At 34.8% G+C, this 16,267-nt stretch overlaps 1 protein-coding gene across 1 annotated transcript; it reads right to left on the bottom strand.

Annotated features, from left to right (window-relative positions):
• Positions 1 to 615: 615 nt before the first annotated feature.
• On the bottom strand, positions 616 to 16,040 carry LOC131848660 (xylulose kinase). Its single transcript, XM_059198580.1, has 11 exons — positions 15,924 to 16,040; positions 15,212 to 15,294; positions 12,974 to 13,124; positions 11,036 to 11,212; positions 10,180 to 10,413; positions 9,586 to 9,742; positions 7,758 to 8,018; positions 6,184 to 6,357; positions 4,950 to 5,047; positions 3,524 to 3,608; positions 616 to 2,380 (listed from the first exon to the last, which is right to left on the bottom strand). The coding sequence occupies exons 1-11, from the start codon at positions 15,978 to 15,980 to the stop codon at positions 2,265 to 2,267; spliced, it is 1,593 nt and encodes a 530-aa protein (XP_059054563.1). The 5' UTR covers positions 15,981 to 16,040; the 3' UTR covers positions 616 to 2,264.
• Positions 16,041 to 16,267: the final 227 nt, after the last annotated feature.

Below are 16,267 nucleotides of genomic sequence, written 5' to 3'. Positions count from 1 at the left end.
ATAAATATCAACATTCAAGGTTTTAACAATCTTACTAAATTATAAACATAAAAGTTTGTGAGTATGGATGGATGGATGGATGGATGTTACTCTTTCACGCAAAAACTACTGAATGGATATTGATGAAACTTTACAGTAATATAGCTTATACATAGGAACAACATATGTATAGTTTACATATTACAAGTTGGTAAAACCGCGGGTACATTCATAATGGTATATTTTACCTACCTCTTGTTGCCATCTAAAATTACTAATCACAGAGTAATGGAATAATATAGACAATAATCGTGTTAATCACAAAATAATGGAATCTACAATCACATAAAAAATATTTAATATCTAAACTTCGTTCATAGAGAAAAAATCAAGTATTAAAATGTTCATATTTTTTGGCTGATACATGTGACTTACATTTTTTTCAGAGATCAGTTATAATTTTCTTGCGAGACTACAGCATGTATAGTTTTTCAAGAAGGGTATATTATGGTTTCTCAAAGGCCAGCAACGCGCATGCGAATAAATTATTATTGACTTTGATTTTGGAATTTGAATTTGAATTTAAACCTGATCACAATTTGTGAAGTAGAATAATAATAAATTCTTAATGAAATGAATCAATTAAGTTATAAATTACATAAGTCTTTATAAGCCTTTGCTTGCATAATTAAATAGTATTGGAAGATCTAATAGCTTCATGCTAAATCGCTTGTGGGGTAGACAGAACCGTTAGTGTCATTGACTTCCTTCCTTTGTTATTTCTTCACGCTATACCCCTTGCGAGGTAGGTAGACAGTACCGAGTGCCATTGACTTTTTTCCTTTCATTCAACTCTTGCTTCATTCATAGCTCGTCTCATACACGCCAGTTTCGGAGACTCCTAACTCCTCCATCAGAAAAATCAATCTAATAATGATAATAACCCCATTGATGTACCATGTCAGGTTTCTATTGGACACCATCGTGATAAATTCCTGCTGATTAGCCGCGATGTGCACTGACCTGACCTCATGCTTATCTTATCATCCTCCACTAGTGCCCCGCCAGTGTATACCTTTATACAGACGTACGCAGACGAGTGCACCATTCTACTATTATTAAAAAATCCTAATATGCTAGCCTGCATCTTGAATCTTTCCACTGTTTTAATATTCACTTTATATAAAGCGAAAGTGGAAATATTCAAATATATGATAAAAAACGGATTATAAAAATATACCATTAGGGCTTAGTTTGAAGTTGAAGGTAGCTAACGGACTGGATGGTGGAGATAGTAATAAATACCGATTTAGTTCCGATGGTCGCGGGTTCGAATCCTCGCACGGTGCAAACATTTGTATTCATAAGTCTGTTTGTTTGTCTATATTATGTATGTATTTACAAAAAAGTTTTTAAATATTTATATCAGTTGTCTAATACCCGTATCACAACGCTTATCTTGGGACTAGATGGCGCTGTGTGAATTGTCCAGTGTTATTTTGACCTGCATAATGCGTATATTAGTGTCTTGGAACATATTTGCGTTATTCTATAACAAATATGCACTAAATATTGGTAACGTGTACAAGATATACATTTAAGAATTAAATATTGCTATCTATATCAAAGAAGCATTAAAATGCAACGCAGAAATGCTTTAAAGCGAACTAGCGATAGAAACTTCTACTTGATTACGTAACACAGTTGCTATCAATTCTAATTTGAAACAGTAAATGTGTATTAACTATTTAAAAATGGACCACAGTTATGTAACGTTTTTGCTTCACGCATATTAAATCAATAATATATGTATTTAAAATACAGATATTATAAATTTAACTTAAAATTTAATAATTTTAGTTAAAATGCGCACAAGCGCCATGGCTGCATTCGGTACTCTAATCTTTACCATTTAACAGTTGCAATTTCTAACCGTACGACTTAGCATCATTACAAATGAGAATTGTTAATAACATTATATAATACAGACAAATATAATAAGAGGCTTGACAGTCTTATGGAATGATAACGTGTTAGTGTTATCACAGATAGTTTCACATGATAACGTGATGTCTGCAGTGCTATTCATGTATATAGGCGACGGTTAATGTTTACCATCAGGTGGCCAATCAGCTTGTTTCCCGTTCCATTACATAAAAAAGTAAAGCCTTGTAGATTGTCATCTGTTTCAAATGAATTTCTATGCAAATGTGTTACATAATCGAAACCTGTTTCAAATAAGAATTATTAAAGGAGGTTACATAATAAAGACCCTGATTTAGGTATCATTCCAGTTTGGAGAAGGTGGCAATCATCTGCCTGTAGCGAGGCATCATCGGCTTGTATATCTGGTCATGGTCAGGGTACGGCGTTGCCACCGGTGATACTGAGGGATCCGCACCTACAAACGTTATTAGAATCACAATATTAATAGAACAGAATAATAATTTACACAGCACCAGTGGACTACCCTTCCGATCGATCCCCCGTCCAATTCAAACAGGGATTGATATGATGACGGCCTGAGCCGAGGTTAGAACCCCTAGCGGTGCGATCAGAATAAAGTCGTATCCTTCAGACGTGAGTTAGCTTTCAGCTGTAACTCATGTAAATGTAAAATAACTGTTACAGAACTCTTTAGAGTTGTTAGAATAAATTACTTTTTTTATATTTATTTCACATGTGTTTAAAAATGAATTTTATCTAGTTGCATATTGTTTTGCTTATGTACCTTACTATACCATCCGTTGTAATTGTTCTAAGATAAAAATAAATAATTTTCTATATATAGTTTTGTTTCGCCATTCTTATACCTAAACTTTCACAATAAACACAACGTGCAAAATAATACATCACATTATTTGTAATTAATTTATACAGGGTTGGGACGGAACGGTATATTAAACAGTAAGTAAAAGTTATATAAAAGTTGGTAACAGACAACTTTTGTTCTACCCGAAACTGTACATTTTTTCATATAGTATAACCATTCAGTACACCGCTTTACTTCTATTGGTTGCGGGTTCAGTTCTCACTGGATACAATTTATATTCAAGTATGTTATTCTAGGATTTAATCTATACATATAAATAAAATTAGAGTGTCTTTTTGATATTAATATTAAAGTAACGGTTATTTACTACATGCATGTGAATATAAATATGGTACATACAACAAAATATTTTTTTTTACAATTTTTGTCTGTCTGTCTGTCGGTCTGTTTGTTCCGGCTAATCTCTGAAATGGCTGGACCGATTTTGACGGGACTTTTATTGGCAGGTAGTTGATGTAATAAGGAGTAACTTAGGCTACTTTTATTTTAGAAAAATTCTTTAATTTTCTAAATTTTAACTTAAAATAAAAAAAGGCACCAATTTAAATACTTCTATTAGTCGGTTAGTAAACATAGTATACGCTCACCTTAGTTTAGGACAATATGGCGCTGTGTTTATTATTCTGGGTTAATACTACTACATAAATATAATACAAGTAAAATTTTTTCAGCCTAAATTGCTTTTGTAGTAGTTTCAGTCTTTATCTTTACCTGATAACTTGACACCAGCCTCCGCACTCCAAACATCGGCGGCGCGTATCGCTGCTCCTAGCAAAGCTGCGTTCGCATGCTCATTCTGAAAATACACAAAATATATTTAAATATATAACAATAGCTCTATTATGTTTTGTATCCAAAAGTCCGCCATTTTGGAGTATTAATTTTTATTTATACACTTTTTTGCCCCAGTTACATTAATTAATATAAAAATAAGTATACACAATGATGAGTACAAAAAGTGGCCTTATCGCTAAGCAATCTCTTACAGGCCACCACAATCTCTTATAGGTGGTGTAAATGACCTTTCCACCACCTACTCTTCTTCTTATATCACAACTAATATAGGTATAAATAATACATGCAAATATACATAAATTAAAAAAAATAATATTAAAAATCCGCTAAAGTTAGCACGATTGAAAAACGTGGAAATGCGCGAGAATCACTCAAGGAGCAAAACACTGATTTTAAGCTATGTCCTCGAGTGTGAATGTGCTAATGTTTGGAAATAAAATAAAAAAAAAAAAACGAAAGAAACTATAGGTAATAAATAAATAATAAAAGAACTTGAAGTAGGAGCAGGACCGGATCTTAATTTTTTTCGAGGCGGACTAAATCCGCCCCTCTAACACTACCTCTCCCTCCGGCCAACATTTTTACAAATATTGTTTTCAGGGGGTGAATACACGTCCCTTTAGGGTTCAGGTCTAGGACCTACTTCGTAGACAACCTGGGAGCTTCAAAAGATAGAGACGAGAGACAGAATAAGTGTTTTTACTGAGATGTGTGCCTTATATACAAAGTTACACGTGTCGCGTACACGCGCTGCTACCGGTAGCAATGGCGTGAGGGTCGCGTTGTTGTCGCGAAGTTGCAAGGACTAAATAGCACTTGTAGAAAGTATGCTACTACACATTTATACATATTAACATAGAATATGTCGTATATTTGTTTGTTACTAATCACACACAACATGTTCATAAGAATAGACAATACATAATACGACATAAGATTTATAAAATTGTGTTATTATGTGTGATCTGTAGCAATACAAACAGGTCGAAGCTCAGCGTGGAACATTGTTCAGAGAACAAAACACTGATTGAAATATGTCGAATTAGTATTAAATAATTAATTAAATTAGTATATTGTTTTTATTACTCATACATATAATTTGTTATTTATACACAATAGTTGCACTCTGCGAAAAATAATTTACTTCAGCCCTCAGATCAAGTTGTTAAAGGTGGATTCGTTTGCTAAGTTCCAATTTGCCGTCCCCAGAACTTGCCGCGGCATGGGCCATGTTGAGTAGGAGACTAGGAGTTACGCTGAGTTATCTTTCAATACTTCATACTTTCATCCATCCCACATCCCACATATAAGTACGGTAGAGATTTTGATAAAACCACGTCACCTGCACATATACCGGCGTATTGAAGACATCAGCAAATATTTGCAGTAGCTCCTTGTTGACCGAAGCGCCGCCGGTCGCTACCAAGCGCGAAGACGAATCTAGTGGATAAAAAAATTATAAATTCATGAGTATAAATAAATAAATAATAACTCTGGACAATTAACACAGTGCCATCTAGTACCACGGTAAGCAGAGCTTGTGATATGGGTACTAGACAACTGACATAAATAGATTTTTTTTGTAGGTATTTAACCGTGTTTGCACCGTGCGTGGAATTGAAGCAGTGCCCATCAGAAGTGAAGCTTAACCGCTAGACCACCGACACCGTCGGTATAATTGTTTATATCGCTCAGGGTGTTTTCTATGTATATTATGTTACGTACATACAATCAAAAATGTATATAAGTACATCACTTACTTATAACTACAGTCTATCACATTTATATTTAAAACGGGTTTAGAAGGGTGCTGTAGAATGTTTTTCGTAAAATTATTTGTTTCAGACTATAATGTAGGCGATTAGGTATGTTACCTGTGGATGAGACGACTATCGGTATTATATAAACTTTTTCATGTTTTCAGATTATTATTATTACATACTGTTTTAAACTTGACGCGGTCATTATTTATACGTATAATTAGTAAAAATTAATATAATATAATAGATATTCATCTCGGCAATCTGTACTCACAGTATGTGAGTACAGTTACAATATCGAGCGAGTTCCAGTAGTAGCAACAAATGAAGACGTGTGAAGGTGGAAAGTGGTGGTGTCTGCCCATAAAAAGATTTCATTTTCCATCTACCCGCTGCTCTTCATTTTACCCGTGATCATGGTGGTTGAAACATTACCGAAATATCGGGAACTCAGCAAATAAATATAAAACGTGGTAAGATCCCGTGATTTTTACTTATTATACGTATTATTATTACCGTTATATTATCATCCGTGCGATTTCAGAGCAGCTTCCTACCGCGTACACTTAGATTGTTGAATGAACCTGCCGAGGTTTTCTCACGAGACTACAGCATGGGGTTTTTTAAGAAGGTTACATTAGGTTTCTTAAGGGTCGGCAACGCGCACGTGACACCCGTAGTGTTTCAGGCGTCCATAGGCTACAGTAACCATTTACCATCAGACTAGCTGTATGCTTGTTTGCCAACACAGTAGTATAAGAAAAATCCTCGACAAGATAATGGGTGTTGGAAGTAAATGTAAGAGACTTAACTGACCGAGTATGACGCCCATGTCCTCCGCGTGGAGGCGCCTCGCGAGCGCCTGCCCCTCGAGCAGCGCGCGCGCCTCGTAGGACGCCGCCGGCGGCCGGGCGCTGCGCCCCCCGGGCTCCGCCCACACGCACCCCGCCCGCACCCGCGGCACGATCTCCGCCACGTCCAGGTAGATGCCTGCAGGGAACACACCACTCGACTGTTGCTACCTGGGGGTCCTTCCCCACATTATTTCGTTACATAACGGTCCAGTTCCAGTCCATAGGCTACGGTAACCGTTTACCAGCTACCATAATTTTTTTTAAAGAATTAAATAATTTATTGAAACCAATACAAAGTTATAACAATAACATGTTAAACGTAAACAACTATATTAGTTTATAAAATACTGTGTTGCTGTTATTATGCTATTAGCGCCCATCTCCAGAGCATTGTATACAATTTATATATTTAAAAATAACAACACTAAATATATATACTGAATACTTGAAATGTAAATTTCAGTATCTAAGGGATGCCCATGACCGTAACCTGCGCTCTAAAAATTCCCTCGTTCTGACTACGCCACTCCATAAAAGGAGTTTCATGACCGACTCTTTTCTTTTACAAGCCTCACGTCTCTGGAACTCACTGCCAGAAAACATCCGCACACTTCCTTCTAAATATATTAAAAAAAAGAGTTAATGAATATCTTTTAAATCATATCTCACAGTACTGTAATAAGGCTCATTATCATCTTATATATGTGTAGTTTGTTTATAATATATTATGTGTATGTATGTTATATTTCATTATTTATAATATGTATATCTATTTAATACATTTTTATTTAATTTACTAATCCACCTTCGAGTATCTCTGCACTCCCTAGGGTTGGCTGGTAGAGAATGCTTATAGCATTAAGCCCGCCTATTGTACAATTGTAATAAAGTTTAAATAAATAAATAAATACTACTTAATAACAATGTTTATTAATAATTATATGTTTATTAATAGCAGCCTGCTACTGTCACTGGGGCTTTATTGTTATGTGCATATCTGTCTGTAATGCGAATAAATGACTTACTTACTTACTAAAATATTACTTCTTAAAAATCTATATAAAATAAAAATAAAAATGATACTTATATGTAATTTATGACATATAAGTATCATTTTTATTTTTATTTTATATAGATTTTTAAGAAGTAATATTTTATTAATAAACATTGTTATTAAGTATAATAAGAACTATAAATGTTATAAGTAAGCATTAGAACATGTGTAAAAAGGCCCACAGTATCCGTTCGCACCTTCTCATAAAGACGGACGGTTCTGTTTCAAAGATTTCACCTCTTAAAAAGAAGGTAAGTACACCATCCCTCCCAGTTTGTTACGCGCTCGTTGTTTATGAACGTCGAGGAGTTTTAGTGGGTAAAAACTCACACAGTACCCGTTTGCACCCTCTCATAAAGGCTAACGTTCTTCTAAACTCTTCTCTTCTTCTTTTTCTCTCTCTAAACTCAATAAAAGTTCTGAACATTCACCCATTATAAAAAAAACGTAGCTACACCATAATCATCCATCGAGACCCTCACCCATATGTCCCATGTTCCCTCGGACGGTGGTCTTGAGCAGTTCATTGAAGGCCTCCCAGCTGGGTCCGACGAGGCGGTCGCGGTGGTTCTGCCGCGTGAGGGAGCCGTTGGCGAAGCACAGCAGCGCCATGTACGGCGCGCCGGGGGTCGGCCCCACCAGCACGTGGCCAGCCGCGGCCGCCGCCGGGCCTTCCAGCCCCACCAGCACTGTGTCACTGGTACCCAGGCTCAGGCCCACCCAGCCAGCTCGCAGCCGGAGACCTGGACGGCCACAACACGAATCGGTGAATTGTGTATAAAATAAGAATATTGAGAACTAGGGTGAACGGTGTTCAAGTCAACGCGACCGTTAAGGTTATCGTAGATATTGAATAAAAGCAAGATTTTGTCTGATGATAAATTATCTAATTTTTAAAATTCTCGTGTCACAAGTTTCATTTTTAAACTCCTCCGAAACGGATTGACCGATTTTGATGAAATTTTATGTCTAATTTTTATACCCCTAAGTGTTTCTTCGACAATTTTTTTTAGAATCGGCCTTCTACCACCAACCCCTATTATCTAATAGTGATTTTAATTTATATGGCAAAACAACGTTTGCCGGGTCAGCTAGTAATTTATAAAATTCCTAGTCGTCAGTCTTCGTGTATGTCGCATCCGTCTGTTCTGTCTGTCCTAGTCATATGTCTTATAATTGACCGCTTATAAGTCACAATCTGATCACAATTTGTCACAAAGTGACAATTTTGTCAAAAACTACCGCAGCACAGGGTCAAATTATGAATAATATATAAAAAAAAAACATGACCATAAACATAAAAAAAGTACTCTAAAATTGTAAATTTAAATATAAAATTAATATTACAAGATTTTTGTAGGAATATCCAAGTTATAATCAAATATTATAAGGAATTACATAGTGAAATAAATAGGGATATAATACATATTTATATATTTAATATCTGCAACAAATAAAAAAGCTATAAATCTATGAGCAGCCGGGACGACGTGTCACTCGTATTAAATAAAATATAGGATCTAATAATATAATAAATTAATAATATACAATAATAAACTAAATAATCTTTATTCATACACTTATTAAACAGTTTTAAGTATATTTTTTATTACACCGACATTCATAATATAGATTTCACATATAGATAAAATTATCACAAAATATCTTATCTTTAAAAGCTATTTAATATGGATCTACCTTAAGAGGGAAGATAAGACTTGTAGCATCATGGTATCGAATATCAAACAAATTATGTACTTATAAGGCACTTTACGGTACTTTTCAACAAGATACTTGAGATTTTTATCTATATAGTACCCTACCCCAGTTAGGGCAGATATGTTAAGGGAATGTAATTTACACTGTTGAATTTTTTTTATACTACGATAGTGGCAATCGAGCATACGGCCCATCTAATGGTAAATGGTTACCGTAGCCTATGAACGCCTGAAACACCAGGGGTATCACTTGCGCGTTGTCGACCCTTAAGAAACCTTAATATACCCTTCTTGAAAAACCCCATGCTGTAGTCTCGTGGTTTCCCACGAGACTACAGCTACCTCCTGCCGAGGTGAAAACCTCAGTTCATTCCACAATCTAAGTGTACGCGGGAGGAAACTCCTCTGAAACCGCACTGTTCGGGACCACTTAGGTTCCAGCGTGTGAGGATGAATTCCCTGTCGATGGCGAGCGCTGCGGTGGTAAAAGGTGGCCGTTGGCATCATGTCGAACAATTCCTCAGAACACTTGAATTTTATAATTGTTAAGAATAAATAGATAAATAATTCAAAAAGTATATATGTTCTTTACCAGCGAGAGCTGAATTGTTGTCGCCTGTGAACGCAACAACTTTGCAGTCCGACTTGAACCCGTACCTCTGCACGTAGTAAGGGGATACGGGACCCAAAACGCTGGCGGTCGGCACCGGGGCGCCCAGCTTACTCTCCAGAGAGTCATCACCGCACGCCTGGAGATTAACACAAGAATCACTTACTATTACAATACGACCTCGATGGTTTAGCTTTAATTCCGATGATCACCGGTTCGATTCCTCGCTTATATATGATTATATGTATGTATCGATCTGGATTTTTTCTATGTATATTATGTATGAATTTACAAAAAAATCTATGTATTTATCTTCAGGTGACAGTAAACTTATAACTAAAACATTTTACTATATCGATTTGTTGAAAAGTTTTTTTTTATTTCGACGATTACTTTTAAGTTTTTTTCATATACAATAAATCTGAATAACCTATAAAAATCGGTATATTTTAATTTCCGATAACGTCACAACACTATTTAAGAATTGTAAATGTCACATTTGTCTGTGAGATAAAAAAAAGCAGACTAGTCACTATACCCTCCCACATTAATCTAACGTTCGATTATGTCCTTTACCTTCAGAGCCTTCTCGTTCCACTTCATGTTGTGTATATCCAGTAGGTTCATACCGGAGCCATCAGAGTAGTCAATAGGGGCTATTCGTCCCAGGAAGAGTGAGCACGCGAACGACGAAACCAGAGAGATGCGAGATGTGGCGTGGTACACGCGCTCCCGGCTGCGGTACATCTTGCGGATCTGAGGGCCTGTGAACCGCTCGTATGCTGTAGACCCCGTTATCCTGGCCAGCTCCTATGAACGGAATATTTATTTATTAAATTAATGCAATATAAACTTACAGCTAATTGCCAACACGTTTATATTTTAAAACTATTATATTTAAGTATATAAAGTCAGGTACATTCTTATTTTATATATTACTAGCTGTACCCACGAATTCGTCCGCGTGGAATTAAACTTTATTTTCCTTAAATAAAGATTTTTTCTAAAATAAAAGTAGCCTAAGTTACTCCTTATTACATCAGCTACCTTCCAAAAGTCACGTCAAAGTCTGTCCAGCCATTTCAGAGATTAGCCGAAACGAACAGACAGACAGAGCAAAATTATAAAAAAAATGTTATTTTGGTGCATGTACCGTATTTATATTAATATGCATGTAGGTAGTAAAAACGGTTATTTCAATATTACAAACAGACTCTCCAATTTTATATGTATAGATAGAAGGCAAGGCTTCTGCGTACTCTAAAAGAGTATATATGCTTTTTTTATATGTTTTTTTTTTGCTGATTTAATATAGTTATACATAACAAATTTTTAAGTGTAGGTCTACTCGTCATCTGCTTCTTTCTTATCCCATTTATTTGAGGTCGGCGTAACACTCGTATGTTTTTCTCTTTTTTAACTTGTGTGATACCTCAGGTCCTCCCACTGCTTCCTCGAGAGCCCTGCAGTCAGCACTAGTGCTGGAGTCCATCCACACCGGGGAGTCTGTCACGAAAGCCGTCGCGAGCTGCGTGTGCAAGAAGTCATCAGGGGAGAGGCTGTTCAGTTTAGCCTCTGAATCTTTAGACCACCATACTGAGCCGTGTTGCTGTAACATTTGATAGAAGAACATTTTATTCACGTTTCAATAGTATGATATTATATTTATTTTATTCATTTATTGCAGTTTCACAAAAATATAAAGCACATGCATACAGAGTGTGGTTGAGTTTTTACAATTTTTGGTGACGCCTTGAAAGGGCATGGCAATATGACACAACATACCTATATTATATATATATTCATATAAAACAGGACCCCATAATATTATAATTCAAATGTCAAAAATGTCTCCTATACAATATATAATAAATGTAAATTACAAAATCTCATTAAAAACTAAAACCTTCCTATTCAAAGTCAATCATTATAATGCCAATGTCTGTATTAAACCTAGTATAGGCGCTAAGGTTTTGTAATATTCTGTACTAGCCAACAAACGAAGTATTTTTTTGCATTTTGTATAACAAATATTTCAATGCAGTGAAATATATAATGCAGTTAATTAGCAAGAATTCTAAAATGAAAGTGAATTTCACGCGCGGCTTAATCTTTCATATAAAATATTCTACAAAAGGCGTATTATACTTTCATGTATAAATGTAACGCTGTTTTCGTCTGTCTTTTTATTTTTTTTTTATGTAATTGCAATGACGAACTTGCAGTCAGCTAGTAAATTGTAAATCTGCAGATTTTGACAAGCTGAAGAGAAGACACCACTAAATATGTGGTTGTAACTCACTCATGCATAAACGAAATAACTCCTTTAGAAAGTATACACACTATCCTGAGGAGATAATAACCATCGCTGTATTCTTGGGAGCAATGGTTTTAATTCCTTCAGTTGATGGTTTCCTTCAACTCTTGTCCCTGGCGGGTCTAGGAAGCGAACTTTGAAAAAGGGCTAGCACAACAGATCTCGGGCGCCACATATTCGTTCATGATGATAGGCGACGTTCTAACGAAACGGTGCACCCGCCTGTGCTAATGGTTTACGCTGGCGGGCCACCAGTGGAGAGTGGAGGATGATAAGATGAGCCCATGCTCATGCACAAGGAGCTAAGTGATCTAACCTCATGGTTAGATTACTTAACTCCTTGTGTTAAATTTGTCACGATAGTTTCCAGTGTAAACCGCGTGGAGTGCAACCTAATATGGTACACATGGTACTAGCATGAAGTTATTACTCCAGACTATTTACAATCCGCTCTGCCCTACTTATCATTGTTTGCGTAGGTTTCGGTATATGTATATTCTTTAGTATTTCTATGAATTGATAATACCCGTAATATCTGTTTAGACTAGAGGGACTATTAGGGACTAGATGCTATTGTATGAAAATATATAGATTTATAACCAACATTAACAAATTAACAAGCATACACAAAAAATAGAAAATAAAAAATACAAAGTTGGCTACTACTACTACTACTACAGGTATATAATGTAACTAGCTTTTGCCCGCGGCTTCGCTCGCGTTAATTTATCCCCTTAGGGGTGGAATTTATCATTTTGATAAATTTCGTAAGGGATGCCTACGTCATTGTAGTGCTTTATGCATGCAAAGTCTCAGCTTGATTGGCTTAAAATTGACAAAGTTTCATACAAACTTTCATCCCCTATTTTATCCCCTTGGGGGTAGAATTAATCAAAATCCTTTCTTATCGGATGCCTACGACATCTACCTGCATTCCAAATTTCAGCCCGATCTGTCCAGTGGTTTAGGCTATACGTTGATAGATCACTATGTCAGTCACCTTTGAGTTATATATATATAGATGTAAAAGTTTCAAGGAGTAACGAAAATTACCTGTGCAGCACCAGATAGAGCCTCGATGGTGGAGAAGTCAACGCCGGCCACCACCAGCATATCCATCACCATGTCAAGAGCCTTCACCCATAGGAGGGGTGGGGCCACTACCTCACCCCTCTGTTGGCCCCGCAGTACACCCCCGGCCGTCCTGTATGGACATTTTTATGGATGAATAGCTGTACCCACGACACGACCACGTCCGCATTGAATTTGAGTTTTTTTACTACAAGAAATAAAACTAGTGCCCGCGATTTTACCTGTTATTTTATTTTATTCTGTTGCATAAGTTATATTATTGTAATGTTTCATTTAAAACCAATCATTAGTTTTTGCGTGAACACTCACAAACTTCCTCTCAAATCGAATCATATATTCACCACCTTGTGTTGTGTTTATTCGCGACACTTTAGGGTACACAAATGTTCTTGTTAAAAAACATTTGTGTACCCTAAAATGCTAACAATAGGACAACCAGTCCCCTATTCATATTATTAATTGAATGTTCTTAAATCCATTTGGATTCCTATATATGTGTAATTCGAAAAGATTTTTCTTGTCGTCAACCAGATTTGAAGTCGTGACCTTCGGGTATATATCGGTGTTATTCGACAACGACGTTTTATCTTATACTATGTAACGTGTTATATATATTTATCATGCGAAATTATATTTTAGTTAAATAAATAAAACAAACTTAGTTTGTACTAGCACATTACAGGCAGGAGGTACTGATAAGATAATAGAAATGATTAAATTATACAACTTTACTTATTTAGGGATAGACGGCATTGATCAAGAGTTGCCAACTCCAAATTTGAAATAACAGGTATTGAAGTTGGAAAAATCAGGACAATTCAGTTTAAAATCAGGACGCAGTTATAGTCAAATTAATATATAGTGACTAAGTCACAGAAACAGATGGTAAATAAAATTAAATTCAATTAATTAAAATAGTCATATTTTTTAATTAATATATTTGAATATTTTCTTCTTTTTTTACTTTTAATTTTTAATAACCCTGGACTCTGCTCAAAACCTACTCCGTATGTTCCTGGACACTATAAAAAACACGGACATGTCCTGGGAAAACAGGATAGCTTACAACTCTACATTAATCAAATGTGTTGCGAGTCTGAATACTATTCAGACAACATCTCAGCACAAGAACAAGTAAGAAACTTGCTTGTTATTATTTTAAACACATACTGTGAATAACAAAAATATACTATTCAAGAGTGTTTAAATTTAAATTTATTTGAATAAACATTATTTATATTCTATTCTATAATATTTTAAATAGATAGTTACATAATAGTTACATATGTATAAATGTAGCAAAATTTATTTGTTTAAAACTTAATGTTATAAATTGTTATTATTATAAATTAAATTTCGAATTCCGATTGGTTACAACTCCAGTTAGTGTGTTAACTTTGTGTTCCACTGAAACAAATCTTACTACTAAATTAATAATCACAAGGTGTATTTTTTTAGGGGCATGCCCCTAGTTAATTCTTAGTAATGATTCCGTAACCTTCACAATGCTGTTGAATAATCACTTAAAAAAAGTTTGTAAAACTAATAGTTTATATTATATACACACTTACTGCAATTGCAAATATAAAACTAGTATATAAAACGCGTTTACATTCAGAAGGAATTATTACTTTATTTATTACTACTAATTACAAGGAGATTTTAGTTATTAATTCCGAATGTTTCTAAAAAAATCTACATATAGTAGCTTTTATACTATGATGGTGGCAAAGAAGGATACAGCCCATCTGATAGTAAACATTAACCATTACTTATGGATACTTGAAACACCAGTGGTGAAACTTGCACCTTGGTTGACCTTAAGTAACATGGTAAGATCCCATGATTAGCTAATTATACATATAAATAATGACAGCATCAAATTTAAAACAGTATATAACCCCTAAGAAATCATATATATCCTTCTTGAAAAAGGCTATGCTGTAATCTCTATAGAAAACTTTGGTAGGTAGTTTATTCTATACTCCAATTGTACGCGGGAGGAAGCTCCTCTAATACCATACTATTCGAGACCACTTAGGTTCTAGCAATGTGAATTCACTATCATAAACTACATTTTCAAAGAGTAAAATGGGCTATGTAGACTATTTATTTAAATAAATATATAACTCCATATAATAATATTATCTATGTAAAGCAGGGGCAGATTACGATGTAAGGATAGTTTTGAATATTTACCTGAACTCAGGAAGATCCACATCGAATTCAACATTGGCTTCATGTAATACCTCATAATCCTCACCGATAACAAGTGCTTTCAACTGAAAACAAATATTACATATTAATAACTAATCAACTAATTTTAATTTTATGTTATACATACATAAAATTAAAATTAGGTAGGTATTAAGTTCCATATTTTTGTATAAATTCTGTAATATTTTATTATACAAAACTGTTAGTTACATATAATAAATATAAATGATATGCTATTTAAAGAGTCAAATCTACAAAAACGTACAACATATATATGGACTGAGTTTTAAAAGTGAACAAAGTTATAGTTGCACAGACAGCGAGAAAAACTGCTAAGTTCCCCTGCCCACTCAATGAGCCGAACCTGACATTGATTTCAAGTATTTAATTTAACTCAGGAAATAGAAATACATTCTTATTTATTAGCCGACTGTTAAAATAAAGACTATTACTTAAAATAAAGTTAAAAAATTTAAACTACTTGTCTACCTAGTAATAAAACAAATGCAAAGTATTAGTTTTTACAAATAAAATTAACTAATTCCTATTGTTTTGAATATTAGAAGTTTGGGATTTCATATTTATATTTAACAAATAGTACTCGCTGTTAGTTCAATATATTCGAAATAATTTACAAGCATGTTGACAAAGGGTACAAAACAATAAACGTTGGCAGAAATAAAATTAAACTTACCCTCTGTGTACTAAAATCAAATCCTAAAAAAGTTTTTTTTCTAGTTTCGTCAGTCATTTCTTTATTTTTTTTAATGGATATTTTGACAGCCCGCGGGCAATGACACAATCCGTACGCGTTGCGTTCCGTAGACAGTAACTTTGAACGTTTCGTGACTAAATGCCGTCATACCATACATAATAATCATCATGAAATTATTATTTAACTCAGATCGCGATTTCACGATATCACTGTTCTGTTTTACGACGTCCAATTAACAGAATCATATTAGCTACACTTAAGTATTTAGAGTAATTCGATAAAGAAGCCATAATAAGTTTTTGTCAAGGTCACAGTTATCTTAA

This window comes from Achroia grisella, unplaced genomic scaffold (genome assembly GCF_030625045.1).
Source record: "Achroia grisella isolate CSIRO2021 unplaced genomic scaffold, CSIRO_AGI_Agris_v1 utg567, whole genome shotgun sequence".
NCBI lineage: Eukaryota > Metazoa > Arthropoda > Insecta > Lepidoptera > Pyralidae > Achroia > Achroia grisella.
This window is presented reverse-complemented; position numbering and strand designations above follow the sequence as displayed.